Below are 15,685 nucleotides of genomic sequence, written 5' to 3'. Positions count from 1 at the left end.
ACAAGGGGAGGACTCGCTCCCAATGTGGTACCTTTGGACAGATTCTCAACTTGCTGAGTGATTTGGGGCAAGCTGTGGAGCCTCTCTGTGCCCCGGTTCCCTCATTTGTGAACTGGGTGGGGGGGTTGTTGTGTGGACCAGAGGTGGTATACACCAAGGGCCCCAGTGCTGGGCCTGGCTCGTGGTCCAAGGAAGCAGCAGAGATTCCCAGGCTGAGCAGAGCTGACCTCCCAGAGCGACGTTCCCCAGGCGCACTGCGTGGTCTCAAGCCACAGGCCCAAGATGGGCTGAGACCTGGCTGGTTAGCTCCCCCTCCTTTCATCTACACTGACACTGCAAGCAAGATAGGAACCTTCGAGACAGGATGGCAGGGACATATGCCCTCCCCACACTGGGTGGGGAGCCCCAGTCTAAATGGCTTGATTCCTGGTCCTTCCCTGGTGGGGAAAACATCTTTTCCATTGCCCGTAGCTTCTGTCCAGTGTCTCATGCTGACGACCGATCGCCTACCCTGCAAGTACCACGTGCATTCCTTGTTATTCAGATGTTGCGAGCACAGTAAGCTGGAAAGGGCTCTCTCTGGACAAGAGTCAGGGGGCCTGGCTGGCCCCAAGTGCTGGATCTGTCACTAACTTGCCACAAAACCTTGTACATGTCCCTTTAATCTTGCTGAGGCTCGGTTTCTGCCCCTGTAAAATAGTCTTCCACTGGCCCTGTCCGCCCCCTGGGGACTGGAAGGTTGATTGGGAATGCCCTTGAAAGCACTTCGGGCCTCAAATCCTCGGTGAGATGTCAATACACAAATGAGTAAGAGGTACATATTGGTTCTCCCGAGAAGGAATTATTCATAGTTCATTAAACAGCCGTGCTCCTGTGTGGACAGCTCATTACCAAACAGCTGGTACGACAGAAAAGCACAGTGTCCGCGTCTAGTCTCATGGGGAACGGGACCCTGGACCGGAGGGTCCTTCAGTCTCTCTACGAGGGGGACTCCTGCCTGGCGGCAGCTGCCCACCACCAGCCTTCCTGCTGCCCAAGCTCCCAGCTAGAAGGTGGGGCAGGTAGGGTGTGGATCCCAGTCTGTGGTTGCTAAAGCCCTCCTGTTCCTATTTAAATCACGCGCCCTTCCTCAGCGGCAGATCCCAAAGCAGAGGAGGGGCTACGGGAAAGCCACTTGGGTTCCCCATTGCCCCCAAGGACACGAGAAATGTCGAGCTCTCCTGTCCACAGCCTCTGATCGCGGCACCCCAACGGGCGGCTCCTCCGAGAAGGGAATTACGTGTCCGATTCTTCCTCTTTGTTTTCCAAAGGGCACTGGGAACGGGTGAAGTGTGTGGCTGGGCAGATTCACCGAAGTCCCATGGGAAGCAGGACCTGGAGCCGGGCTCAGCGCTCAGCACCAGGCAGCAAGGAACCCGGACTGTTGCCAGACGCCCGTGCGGTAAATGACCTGGACCTGTGCCGCCCGCTGCCGGGGAGGCCTCCCTCGCCCTCTCTCTTGAGTTTCTCACCCTGCTCTGGATGGTGTGTGGTTTTTAAAGAAGGGGCTTTCTTTTTAGTTCTCTAGGGTCTGATAGGAACAGACCCCAGGCTTATCTTTGCACATGTTAAAGAAAATAAAAATGGAAAAAAAAATTCTACTCCGACAGAACAGGCTGGGCTGCCATGAGCTCTCTGCCTGGTGGTGAAGAACTCAGCACGGGCAGGATTGTTTCCAGACGCTTCTTCTGGTGACATGCCAAGATGCCTGTGAGGTGGGAGTTAGGAAGTAGGACAGACCCCTGCAGTCTCCTTTTCTTGGTCTCCTCCTGCTCAGATCTGATAGACTTCCACATTCGGACAAAAGCCATAGGTGTAGCTAGGATCAAGTGGGAGGGAGGCCCAAGGCAATTGTGGGAGTAGGATTGGGAGTTTTGAAGAACCAGGAGCGCTGGGCGGCCTGGGAAGCTGTTTGAAGAGCGGCTGTGTGTTCTGCTCAGTCTCGTTTCCTCTGTCAGCCTGTTCTGCGCCAGAGGCTCTTAGGAACTGCAGTCAGAGCTCCCAGTCTCTGTTGTCCTTCTGTGGTGTCTACCAGGAACGCAGCGCGGGGTGTTTTGGCTTTTTTTTTGTTTTTTCTTTTTTTTTTTAAGAGGACGAAACGATGTAAATAGGTTATGTTTAGGGGTGGTGAGCCTTCTGCAGCTCCAATGGTTTCCTAAAGAGAGAAGTGGTATCTTTAGAAGGGGCCATTCAGTCCCTCCCGGCCCTGCTCACCTGCCGATTCCCCACGAAAACAACTCCAGGTAGAGCAGTTTGGAGTTCAGGTTACCTCAGTAGAAATCAGACAAAGGGTCAGAGAGAGAGTAGCGGTCGATTCCTGAAGTCCCAACTTGGTGACTTGTAGCTAGGGAGGATAAAAACGGTTCCTTCGTTTCTGCTCTGATAAAGACACATCTTCTGGCTTCCTTTCCCTGCTTTGGCCTGTGCGGGTAAAAGAGAAACACACACCTGCTGGCCTCACCTGTGTGCAGAGAGCATGCCAGTCCACGCAGTTCCCAAGGATCAGGAGGAGGTGTTCGAAGGAGGGCAAGCAGCCTCTCCCAGCTGAGCTCCCCTTGCTCCAGGCGGGTCCTCTCGAGGGTCCTGAACGGAGGCCAGCAGATCGGATGGCACGAGCCAAGGCCACAGCTCTGTCCTAGGGAGAATCAGCAAGAAGAGAGGCAGCGGGGGTAGAGACGAGAACAAGGTTGTTTCTTCCTTTACTCCCTTCTCTCTTTGGTCTGCCTCACACTGACCTCAGCTACCGGGGCAAGTGATCTTCCTGCTTGCTCAGGCAGGCTTGCCAAGACCATCTAGAAGCCATGCCCGCACTCTTGATTCTGCTGGCAACGAGCCCGGCTAAAGATACACATCCCATCCCCCTCTCCAGAGAGTCCGAAATGCCCCTCCCCATCTCACCTTAGACTGAAAAGTTTTCAATCATGTCAACCGGATAATGCTTGCTTTATGTGAGAATTATTTCAGCAGAATGGATACAAATTTTCAGAACAGTCTTTTCATATCTATGTATTCTATATTAAAAGTGATAAAGTCATGTTTCTGGGGCGTATTCAAGTAGCCGACAAGTAATTATTTAATAATAGTACACTGAGCGCATTGTAATTATTCTCGCCGTAGTCAGGTAATAGTATCCAACAGAAATTTCCTACCGATCTGCTGTATCCAAAGTTTTGTAAAAAGTTGTAGAAGTTGTTGATCTTTTTGATTTTATATTCAAAAAGTCTCTTTTTATAAATATTATTTATTATACAATGTATATACCTTTGAGTTAACTAAGATTATATATTATATAAATATATATATATTTGGAGAAAATATATTTCATCATGCAGTTTTTTTCTGTTAAGTCATTAAAGAGAAGGTAAACAAACTTAAAATGGATACATTGTACCATGTGTGGAGTTTCCAGATTAATGCTCAGGAGGTCAAGAATATCCAATTTCTGAAGGTGGTGGCCTGAACTTGCACCCTTAATTGAGTGGCCCAAAGTAAAGCCATTCCCTCTGTTCTCTAAGCAGGATCATCTCAGACATCAGGGACGTTGGGTCTCATCTACTGTAGGACTTTCTTACAGGCTTACCTTGTTCTAAGTCCACATCTGACCAGTAATTCCTAGGTTTGGAAGTAAGCGGTTTGGGCTGTAATTCCTTTCCTAGACTCTAGCACTTCACTGCACAAATGAATATCACAGACACTCAAAAGATGTGGCTCAAGGCCAGCAGCCCACGGGGTTGGTTAATCCTTTCCTCACCCATGTTTGCAACTCCATTTATTGGGAAAATAGGATTTGCTCTATTGAAAATGAAACCTGACTGGAAATGGCTTCCCCTCCTGCTAGCACAGCTATAGAAGGGGTAGGTTGGTCGGGAAGAAGAAATGGTTTGGCCTGGCCTCTGGGTGGCCTGGAACAGGTATCATCTGAAGCTGGGGGTTGGGCAGAGAGGACCCAGCAGTGGGCACGCTCTGGGAAGGGCATTTTCTCCTTGGACTGCTGCTTCAAAAGGACTCACCTGAAGCTCACAAGCGATGCGCTCGACGATGAGGGGCAATAATTTGGTTTTATGATGATAGACAATCCTTTGGTCTTCAGACCTGCCCATAAAATGTCACCTTCAGTTTGTGTAGCACAGCTAAAATGCTTTCTTTTTCTTTCTCTTTCTCCCGATTTACCTTTATTAGAAGCAAATCTTATTCATCTCCCTGCAGAGACGAAAACAACATAAAAATAAAGTGGTCTGCCTTGTGCACCGGCGATGGGCTGCCCTTGCGCTCTATTCAGACCTTTAACCTGAGATTAGGAATGGCCACTAGAAGTTCATGAACTTTATTGTGCCTGTGACATGTCATTACTTAGTCCCTGAAAAGTGTAAGCCACAAAAATGGTTGTACTGGCCGCACAAGGAATTGGACGTGGAGCGCAGAAAGAAATCTCTGTTTCTCACAGCCCTGCTCATCTTGTACTTCACTCTGACATAAAACTAATACTCATCTCCCCCAGCATCCTGGGTACCTTTTTTTTTTAATCTATAAGATTGCCAAACATTTAAATGGTCCCTGTTCATATTTACCAAGGCCATTTGTAATCCTTTCTATGATTAATCATATTCTATGATTAAAGAGAACACAGTTTATTGCAGTGCTTGAACATTCAATTTCTCCGTAAGTATAAATACTAATAAACATCTAAAAACAAGAGGAAGTTTTAAAAAAAAAAAAAAAGATCCAAAAGAAAGAAAAGAGACAATATAGTGGGAAGATCTCTTTCAAAGTGGTTATTTATGAAAAAAGCAGGGGAGAAAGGCTGGGGGTGGGGGGGACAAATAAAGGCAAAGGAAAGGCAGAGAAAAGCAGGGGGAGGGATGATGGGGAGGTGATCCTAGGTGGATCCAGTGATGGGATCCAGTGATCCAGTGGTACATCCATGCCAGCCCTGGGTATATGGACGGACATGTAAGGGGTGGCTGATCGACACACACAAGGGAAGTTAATGCGGCAAAATGACGGTGGCTATGCGGTCGTTTCTCTTAGCTTGACAGAGAACTCTTGAGGAGGCAAAGAATTACCTTACCAATAATCTGATACTCCTAAGGGAGTATGACCAAGTCAGTTGCGTGGAGAGACTGTATGCGGGGGAAAGTTCAAACTCAAGTCCTCCTTGCAAATGCTGTCTACACGGCTTGAGATTCTTGCCCATCACAGATACTCGGTAGAGCATCGTCATGCCTGGGTGTCCGCACAGCACACGCCCTCTGTGGGCTCTGCTCCAGGGCCCGGTCTCAGCTCTGCTTGCCAGTGGAGGAGAAACTTTAGATCATTTTGCAATAACTTCTGAAATTTACATGCTTTTTTGAACTTTCATCCACACCTTCCCCGGTGTCTTCTTTGAAGAGGCTTATGAATCAAGTGGCCAGGCAAGGAACAGGAAATCTTGCTTTTGCCTTCTGTGCTTGGGCTGGGTTGGTTGGTTATTGCTGACTCAGTGCTTCGACAAGTCTGTTTACCAGGATCTGATTATTACACACTTGAATCTATGACTTGCTGCTGAAACTTAAAGCAGAGGCGGTTCACTGTAATTTTTAGGACATGAAAAGACAGCCTTAAAGCAAACCATGTTTCAGATTTTAGCCACCATTATAGTTTTTCTGTTATATATATATAAATATATATAAGATTTTATTTGAGGGAGAGAGAGAGACTGAGCAGGGGGAGGGGCAGAGGGAGGGGGAGAAGCAGGCTCCCCACTGAGTAGGGAGCCCGATGCGGGGCTCAATCCCAGGACCCTGAGATCATGACCTGAGCTGAAGGCAGATGCTCAACCGACGGAGCCACCCAGGCGTCCCCTCTGTTACATAGTTTTGAAGGTATTTCAGTGAAGACGTACAAATACATGTAGGATGAGATAACCTCCTTTTCTGAGGTTTTAATTCTACCTGCTGACAAAAACTAGCCTGTTCACCGTGCATCCGTATATGAAGAAATCTAAAGCAGCAACTGGCTGGCCTCCTTTGCTTTGTCACTAGGCTTATGACGTCGTCATACGCTCGCTCACTCTCTGCCCAGGGCAGCTTTGAAGAGCCCTGGGATAGCTTCAAGACCCTACCTTCCCAAGGTTGTGCAGGGACCCGGGTGGCCTCGGGGTCCTCCTAGGAGGTGTGGACAACTCCCAGGGAGCTGACCTCTTTGCACTGAGCCTTGCTGATTCTCTGAGCTGCCTTTCCTCCTAACCTCACTCCACTCTAAGCATCGGGCTTTTAGGCTAAGAGATCCAACAGCTCAGAAAAATGCAAAAAAGGATTCCAAAATGAAACATGTGAAGAAATCCCACTGAGAGTGTCTGAATCCCTTGGTTTGTACATTTCAAAGGAGTAATTCTAATTGAGAAACAGTTTTCCTTTCTGGATTATTACTAACCCATTTATGGCTTTGGTCTGCTTCAGTTTTTTAATAAGGTGGAAATAAGTAAAATAAGTATGAAGGTTCTTGTTATGCATTAACTCTTGAAAATATGCTATTGATGTATTTCTCTTTTCAAGTGACTATACTTCCTAAATAATGAAAACCAGAGACTTTTAAATAAAAATCCTCCATCTCCTTAGGCTAGTTATAACAAAACAAGGAGGGGCTTTTCTGAGCCGCCTCCTCTTCACACATTCCTATCAGTTATGTGTGTTGTTTTGTACAAAACATGGTCCACAGAATGTTTTCGAGTATAGATACTCTTTATTGCATTCCTTCATTTGCAAGAAATAATATATATTTTTCAATACAGTTTTGGACAAAACACAAAAGACATGAACCTCATTTAACGAGAGCCATAAGTTAATACAGTGTGTGTTGCTTTCCTGGGAGGAGAAAAGAGGCAAGTTGCACAAGAGATAGGGGACCCGGGGTACTGGCCATCAGGGATCACAGAATTACACAATACAAAATCCACTTTAAAAAGCCACAAAATAAGCTAGGGATGAAAACCCAAAATGAAGTAGATATGACACAGAAGTCAACCAAAAATATACAGATGGCAGGATCTGGAGATAATTCGCCTTCTACCACGGGGACAAATGACAGCTACACCCAAGTGCCACTGTGGCCACAAGCCTCATGGGCGGCGTGATGCACCTTCAGGTGGCTGCTGACCGCTCATCCCTGCATTTGAAGCTGTGGGGTGGTGGTGGGGGAGGTGGGGGGGGAGTAGGGGGGGTGGAGACAGTTGACTTGCTCCGTAAGTCTCATCACAGATATGATGACCTGATTCATTCCTTCTGACTCAGTTATAAGACTAACCACCGGTTCTCCTTCCCTTTGGAAAGAGCATGTGGAGGGGAAAGGAAGTGTGTTAAACATACTGGAATGGATGTTAAAAGACTCGGGATGAGGGCTAGAAAACGGTTTCTCCTGGAGAATAGTGTTTTATTTAATGCTAGATAGCACAGAGGGTTTAAAATAAAGGAAGAATAAATTCTAAGTCATTAAGATGAGGAAAACGATAAATGGTGATACTAGTAAGAAGCCTTTAATATAAAGAACTGTCCCATTTAGAGTTGGACATTAATTAGTGCAGAGAGATTTATAAATGACTTCATTTTAATGACTCCTTTCTGTTTAGGGGTGTAGGCTTTTTCCATACAGGTCTTTCCCAAGTCGTTAACAACAGCTACCACGTGGTAATGGCCAGCACATCTCTTGCCACGGAGCAAATGAGTAACACTGAGGGGATGCCACGGCCAACACAGTAATAGTCGGACTTTCTATTAAGAAAGATCTCCTGACTGCAAGTTGGAAACATCTCTGAAAATGAGAACAGCATCTTAGAAATTCAAAGTCCTGTTTCTTCAGGCAAAGATAACCACCAGTTTTCTGGGAGAACCTTTAACCAAATACCCAAGTACCTTTAGTGTTAGCGGAGGGGAGCTGTAAGATATAATCCCTCTGAACCCATACCTCTAAGTCACTGCTCCTGGTTTACATCTCGAAAGTCTTCCTTCTAACAGGCCAAGTGTTGTCTTGCAACATCATTACATTTACTGAGAGTTTTTGGGTGGTGATGGTGGTAGGGAGCTTAAAATGTGTAGTGTTCACAAGGGCAGTGTATGTCCCACACTTCAAGACTGAGGAAGAAGAAATCATCCTAGCTTGCACAGAGAGGTAAGCATAGCATTCTAGAGCAAATCCGTACCTTCCACAAAACAGAATATCTGAGTAAGCACAAGGAAGGGAGTTTTATTGCACTAATCATGCAGAGTGAGCACACGTTGAAGGTAGGGATCATTTCACTTTGTCTAGGATCTTGAGTAAGTTGAGTGAAGATCCCAGGCCGTCTTCACCTTGGTCACTTCCCTTGGTCACTATGTGCGTGCAAAGAGTCCATTTTCAAAGTCCAGGGGGCTACTGAAAAAGAAACACCCAAAACAAAAAAAAGCAGATGAGGGTCTGCAAAAAGCCATTTACCACAAAATTACTAAAAGCTTAATGGTTTTTCTACATTTTTTGCTATGCATTTGCTATTAGATAAGCATTTCAAAAAAGAAAATGGTCATAGCCCCATGCATTTAAAAGCAGCTTCCAATAAATATGTACCATAGAGTTTTTTCCTGCATTGTGACAAGGAAGTTTTGCGAAGCAGGACAAGGAGAGCAAACCAACAGTACAACCAATTTCCTTGCTTGGTCTCTCAGACCTACAACACAGTGATGAATGCTAATAAATGGAAACAAAGTTGTCCAAGAAAAGTTGAAAATTCAAATGTATATGCACTGTACAGCAACGCTTAGAACAGGTACTGGGATTTAACAGTGTGGTAAGTCTGGCTCATGGTCTTAAGTGTTGTGTGTACTTACGCTCCTTCTTCTCCTAAGAGGGCCAAGAATTTTCTCACACGGTATTCAGGATCCATCTAAATACATCAGAAGAAATAAAGAACACAGGTTAATGGTACCTTCTAATAACTATGCACTTAATGCCAAGGAAATGCTCGGTTTCATACTTCCACCAGTGCTCTGCTGAGTCACAGAAATACATTACCTGCTCCCTGACCAGTATTCTGATACACGGCGAAGCAGATTACATCATTCAAGAGGAGTGAACAGGACTTCCTAGCACAGAGAATCACTGTGCACAAGGTTCCAAGTGACCCAGCTGGTCATTCCCAGGCACCTCAGCCAAGTGCCCCCTCAGCTAGCGCTGTGTGGGGAGGCAGCATGTCTGAGAGGACACATGTGAGACCAGACGATGGCTATTCACGGGGGTTCGAAGGGCATCCAAGTCATAGGAGTCATCCAACATATAAAAGTGAGACCAAACTTAAACCAGTTGAGGTTGATTAAATGACTAAAAAGTAGCTTATTAACTCTTCATGATCAACATATTCGCTTTTCTTAGCCTTGGTCTTCCATGCAGTTTCTTCTTTGCAATTAATGAAAAAAATGGTCATGAAAGTAAAAAAATGAAGAGTGGGGCTGACTCCCCTAACATGGCCCCTGGATAATCTGGATCTCCTGTGACAGAAAAGCATCAGGATAGGGGAGCCTGACTGGCTCAGTGGAGCATGTGATTCTTGATCTTGGGGTTGTGGGTTTGAGCCCCACGCTGGGTGCAGAGATTACTTAAAAAAAAAAAAAAAAAGTATTCCTAAGTCTAGGAGAAGATAGGGGAATTTTGGTTCAGAGGCCAAGTTTAGGATATTACTAATTTTCTCTATTCATTTTCTTTTATATTCATGTTTATACTAATTTATTTAATTATATTTTGTTCTCATTGGTCCACCAGAGATCTTAAGTTATCTAAAAAATGATCATTAAAAACATCTTTAATTCCTTAAGATGAATTTTTATTGTAAGAAACATACCTAACTTTTAAAAAATGTTCCAGGGCAAGGAGTCTGTTTCCCAAGAGGGAACTCCCTGCCCTCCAGGGAGAGCTTTTAAATGTCAGTGCAGCCGTGGGTAAATGTGCACTTGGATTCCCCCTACCACCACATTTTTTTTTTTTTTTTTTTAAGATTTCTTCTCTTCTATCCCAAAAAAAACATTGAACAGAAGTTTCAAATGTATCAAAGTTAAGAGGTCAGACTACAAAGGACTAAGAAAAAGTGTGAATAGCTAACAAAAGAAACATTTTCCCTCTTTGGGAATAGAATTACATATGAATCAATTGTCAAGTTCTTTTAAAAAAATGGAACTGGCTAGAGCTCAGCTGTAGTCAGTACTTGCAGGTCTTTGCCCATTAAATATATTTAATATGTGTGAGCAACGACTTACTGACTTGCCTGTAGCTATGGAATTAAAAGTCAAGAGAAAGGGAGGAAAAAAGTAATCTAGATAAATGACTTTATTCCCTCAGGTGACATCCAGTCAGAGCAGATCCTCAGCACTGTGCAAGTTTTAACAGAATCATGTATAGTGAACAGAGAGGTAACATGACTTATATTCTGCTCAACTACATGCCTCTCCACTTAGGCTCAGTCTCTCTCAGGCAGATCTAAAGAGAATTCACTCAGCTGCACGAAATCCATTTGACAAGAAGGGGTTCAAACTCAGAGGCCTATGAAGTGTCAGTCGCTGAAGATTAGGCCTGAGTGCCCCACTCTCACTTTCTGCCCCACATACATGAGAGGCATTAAGTTGATCACTGACCTGCAGGCATCAAAGGAAGAAGGGGTAGGGACTGGAGTGAAAAGCCCACATAGTTTCTTCTATGCAATTATTGAAAAAAAATTATGCTGAAACCAAAAAAATGAAGAGTAGAGCTGACTATCTTGACAGATTTATCTTTTCCCAAGGAAAGAGCTAATACATCTGTATATGCACCTTTACCAAGGATAATCCTAAGCAAAGTGATTAGTCTGTAACTTCAATTTACATTCATCGTGGAAAATAAATTTCAGTCCGGCTGAATGTTCAATACATTCAACTTTAGGTTTCTGAAAGCCACAATTTTGTTTTAAAATAAATGTTCCAGCAAACTAAAAAGCATTCACTTCGTGTTCTCCATTTGTTATTGGTCCAAGAGCCTATTTCAGGTGTAACCGTGAAACTTCACTTCTACCACCCACTGCTCACGGGGCCGGGATGGCAGGACTGAGCAGTGACACATTAATAATGCCAACAGCGCGGCCAGTCTGTCCACCAATGACCTGGGATGGACCCACCTGACTACAGTTCACTGAGCGCCCTACTGTGTGTCCGGCTCTGTTCCAGCGACTGTGGATTCCAATAGTGAGTGACAGCCAAGGTCCCTGAACTCATAGAACTTGGCAGGAATACATTTATTATCTAACCAGTGTGTCAGGTAAGGATAGGAAGACATAGGATGGACATGTGGAGGGGTAGAGTTCCCAAAGGAGGAAAGGTAAGTTGCCAGTAGACGTGAGAAAGTCCCAAAGAAATTTCATCTGTCTTTGCCCAGGCACTAGCCTAGGGCTCGGTTTTCTATGTGATCCTGGATGCTTTAACCCTACAGTAGTTTGCATGAAATTTCTAGGAGCCCAGCCAGGGGAAAATATAGAGAGCCTAAGTCTACTCTGTACAATTCAATTAACTTGTCCCTTAAAACAGTCTCCCCCAGGGCGCCTGGGTGGCTCAGTTGGTTGAGCGACTGCCTTCAGCTCAGGTCATGATCCTGGAGTCCCGGGATCGAGTCCCGCATCGGGCTCCCTGCTCAGCGGGGAGTCTGCTTCTCCCTCTGACCCTCCTCCCTCTCATGCTCTATCTCATTCTCTCTCTCAAATAAATAAATAAAATCTTTTAAAAAAAAACAACAAACAGACTCCCAGGCCCCTTTTGGTGTAATGCACAGTAGCTTCCGGACCTCTGATAAACAACGTCATCTTCCTTCCATCAGTAATTGGCTATGTGATCCTGGATAACCCACTGACCACCTGTGGGACACTCAGTATCCTCATCTCTAAAATGGGGGCAGGGGGTGACGACAGGAGAGCAATTGCCTCTTTGAAGTCCTTTCTAGTTCTAAGATCTAATCACTCCCTAAATTAAAATTGAAAGTAACTTTATAATCTTTTTTTCTATTTCTGAATTTTAAGAAGTGAGAAAGAAAAGTACTCATAAGTTATTGTTTGGTCTCAGAAGCAGGCTACTAATAGCAACTTGAGTTCAGAAATAAGAGAATTATAACAAACTAATTAAAACCTTAGCAAAGGAGGGGCGCCTGGTTGGCTCAGTCAGTGGACCAGGCGACTCTTGATCTCGGGGTTGTGGGTTTGAGCCCCACAATGGGTGTAGAGATTACTTAAAGTCTTTAAAACAAAACAAAACCTTAGCAAAGGAAATAAAAAACCTTGGTATGTCACGAAGCTCCTGTGTCTGAATCCTATGGAGAATGCAATATCTTACCTGGAGCGACATCTCGATCAACATTAGTAACTTCTTGATGCCTATCCAGACCTTCTTCCCTTTGACTTGCTGTGAAATTGTGGTACGTTCCTTATCTTTGAAGTTGCCCAAAAGCTACAAAAACAATAAAAATGACAAAAGCACTTTTATAGTAAGTGCATCAACATTAGTTAATGCTCACATTTATCCTTAAAAGAACAGTAGTAAGAACTATCTGACTGGTTCAAGTTGACAGGATTTTCTCCTATTTTAAAATCCAACCTGACCTTCTTAAACCCATTAGGTACAATTAATGAAAGTGAAAACTGGTATCCTAAATCCTATTTTCCTAGAGATCTCCATTATAATTTAGAGATATGTTTGCTGGGGGTTGGGGGGAAAAGAAAGCTTCAACCCACAATAAATATCAGTTAAAAATTTTAGCACGTGTCAAGGCAGAGACTAAATTTAATTCTTACCCAACCTCGGCACAAGAGCTGCTCACATAATTAATCTGGAGACATTTATCATACAATATCATGCAATCTATTTTGTTGGGAGTATGCCCCAACTGCATGGGTCTTGAGGATTTTAAGAAGCTTTTACCACTGTCAAACAAATCATTACGTAACATTTTTTTCAGATCTCACCAAGTCATTTGTGTACATTGATATTAATCAAAAGTTTAATGAAGGTTATAGTTTTTAAAAATTTAACTTTGTCATCCTCAAAAGATTTAAGAAAACATTTCCATATTATGAAGTTTTTAATAAAGCAGTTTCTTTTACTTCCATTGCATTTTCGCAGTCTCTAAGGTTTTAATCACCATTCCAATTTATTAAATGCAAGTAAATGAGCGGAAAGCTATTACGAGTGACCGAATTTTCTACATATTGATTACTCTACCACTCTACCCTCTCCTTCCCCCATTCCAAGTTTCTGGCCCATGTAATTTGTATGTATCACTCCTGGTGGGCACAGAGTAATTCATTCCTGGCAGGCTGCCTATACCAAGGAATGGGAAATTCATTCACTTTCACTGACATTCATCTCTTCCTCGAATCCCTGAAACGACTGAAGGTATATCCCAGGTGCCCTATTCTAGGTTAGCACACAAACTAGGCACCAGGTGCAATGCCCGCTGCGCCCCCTTTAGCATTATTCCCAGCCCCAACTCCTTTCTAATAGACACTTCGCAATCCATTGACTCATTTTCACCTCCAGAGCCTCCAACAGCTGCTCTCCTGTAGCAATGTTGGGCACGTGGACGGTGGTGCTGAAAGCGTTCAGCATCTCCATCTCCTGAAGGACATCTTTGCGGCTAGTGGTCCCAATGATAAGAAGCTTGCGGCCCTGATCACAGGGAGAAAATGTGTTAAAATGCAGGATAAGACTGGTTAGGAACCTAGAGTAAGCTTGAACAATGTCCATTTATTTAATTGCAGAAATGTAAGTGGTTAGGCAAAAGAAAAGAAATTCAGATTTTCTTCATGAAAATCTAAAGAAAAGTATCAAGAACAGGATTCAGAAAGGCAACAGCTCCTTCTTGTCATTCACGTCAATAAAATAATGGATGAGTAAGTCAGGGAGACATACAAACCAAATAAAAAGATACTGAAGTATATGCTCTAATTCATTTCTCATGGCCAACATGGTGTACGTATGGTGGGGATTGGAAAAAAGGAAATGAATGAATGGGAGGTCTGTATCACCCACTTAGCAAAGATTTATAATGCTTTTAAGAAGGAGTAGGGTAGGGGCGCCGGGGGGGCGTAGTCTGTTAAGTGTCTGACTCTTGGTTTCAGCTCAGGTCATGATCTTAGGGTCCTGGCGCCGAGCCTCGCATGGAGCCCTGCATTAGGCTGCTCAATCAGCAGGGAATCTGCTTCAGATTCTCTCTCCCTCTGCTCCTCGGCTCGCACTCTCTCCCTCTCAAATAAATAAATCTTTTTTTTTTTTAAAGGAGTAGGGTAACAATAATGGTTTACATTTCTGCAACACTTACCTGTAAAAGACAGGGTGCCAAGTGCTTTACATAACTGTGTCATTTAATATTTTAAAATTTGTTTTATTTTTAACCCAAACACATACAAAAAATGTTTAAAAACTATAGCAGGCCTACGCCACCATTCCTGATTCCCTCTCTGCAAAGGCAATCATTTTAAACTCTTAGCTTTCTTCTTGTATTTACCTCCTTTTCTTTAAATAACAAGGTGACACCACTATTTTTAGATTTTCGTTTTCAGCTTTAAATATTATTTACTGACCACCTATTACTGAAGATGGGGATTTAATATTGATTTTTCACAACCCCCGCCATGTGCCCCTTTTCTTGTCCTTCCAAGTGGTTATTTCATAGTCTTTGAATAAAGCTATAGTCAGTATTTATCATGATTATATAAGTATGATTGACAGCTAAGCCATGTAATATACTATTCCATTTCCTTTCCTAGGAAACATTTTATATTTGTTAGAGTTAATAACTGTCATTTTTACTCTCTACTTGTTACCAGGTACCTATTACAAGTTCATCCCCAAACACAACCATGAATATCCTTTCAATACATTCAAACATGTCAGGGAATTTTAAAGTTTGTTTGTTTAAGACATCCCCCTCCTGGAGTCCTCTATTCTCAAAGAGTCTGAATGGACTGCTGCTGCACAGCTGCAGTTCTAGAACTTTCTTCTCTCCTGTTAGATCCCCTACATCCTGGTCTTCATTTATTCCCTCTCTTCCATGCTGCATCTACTTCAATAACTTCCTGAGAGAGGGTGCACAGGAGGTAAAAACATAAAGACTTTGAATGTCTGGAAATGCTTTTATTCTACATTATTGTCCACTCTATACCTGAAAGTGCAGCTAGGCACAGAGAACAAGGCTAAAAATAATTTTCCCCTCCAGAATTTTGAAGGCATTACTCTATTGTCTTTTAATTTTCAGGGCTGCTGGCTAGAAGACTGATATTATTCTGATTTTGACTCTTTGCTTCTACTTTTTTTTTTTTTTTAATTTTAAAGGACCTTTTCCTTACCTTTGTATTCCATAATTTTAAAATCACATACTTTGAGATAAATCTTTCTTTACTCATTCTGCTGGTGCTAGATGGGTCCTTTCTAAACTGAAAAATGATTCAGTTTTAGGAAATATCTTGGATTATTTCTTTGATTTTTCTTCTATTTGTCTTTTCTTTCTTTCTTTTGTTTTACTCCTGGTTTTTACCTTTCTCTTTCAAATACTTTTTGGGTTAGGATCAACATTATCTTCCAGGCTTTATATTAAGTTCTTTCTATAATATATTTTCATTTCTAAGAGCTCTTTCTTG

The 15,685-nt window shown here is 43.3% G+C and overlaps 2 protein-coding genes across 2 annotated transcripts in view; one reads left to right on the top strand and one right to left on the bottom strand.

Annotated features, from left to right (window-relative positions):
- Nucleotides 1-3,232, top strand: part of WNT3 (Wnt family member 3) — a 49,052-nt gene extending 45,820 nt beyond the window's left edge. Inside the window, exon 5 of the mRNA XM_081804803.1 lies at nt 1,311-3,232. The gene's annotated coding sequence lies outside the window, so the exon portion shown is untranslated. The remainder of the gene's footprint in view (nt 1-1,310) is intronic.
- A 5,004-nt stretch (nt 3,233-8,236) lies between these two features.
- Nucleotides 8,237-15,685, bottom strand: part of NSF (N-ethylmaleimide sensitive factor, vesicle fusing ATPase) — a 141,008-nt gene continuing 133,559 nt past the window's right edge. The window contains exons 18-21 of the mRNA XM_081804802.1: nt 13,581-13,715; nt 12,384-12,497; nt 8,874-8,929; nt 8,237-8,424 (exon numbers count right to left, since the gene is read on the bottom strand). Of these exons, the coding sequence (XP_081660928.1) occupies nt 8,382-8,424; nt 8,874-8,929; nt 12,384-12,497; nt 13,581-13,715 (348 nt within the window). The 3' untranslated portion in view covers nt 8,237-8,381. The remainder of the gene's footprint in view (nt 8,425-8,873; nt 8,930-12,383; nt 12,498-13,580; nt 13,716-15,685) is intronic.

Source organism: Leptonychotes weddellii, chromosome 15, assembly GCF_054177405.1.
Source record: "Leptonychotes weddellii isolate Sample4059 chromosome 15, ASM5417740v2, whole genome shotgun sequence".
Taxonomy (NCBI): Eukaryota; Metazoa; Chordata; class Mammalia; order Carnivora; family Phocidae; genus Leptonychotes; species Leptonychotes weddellii.
Note: the sequence above shows the minus strand (reverse complement) of the source record. Positions and strands in the feature narration are given on the sequence as shown.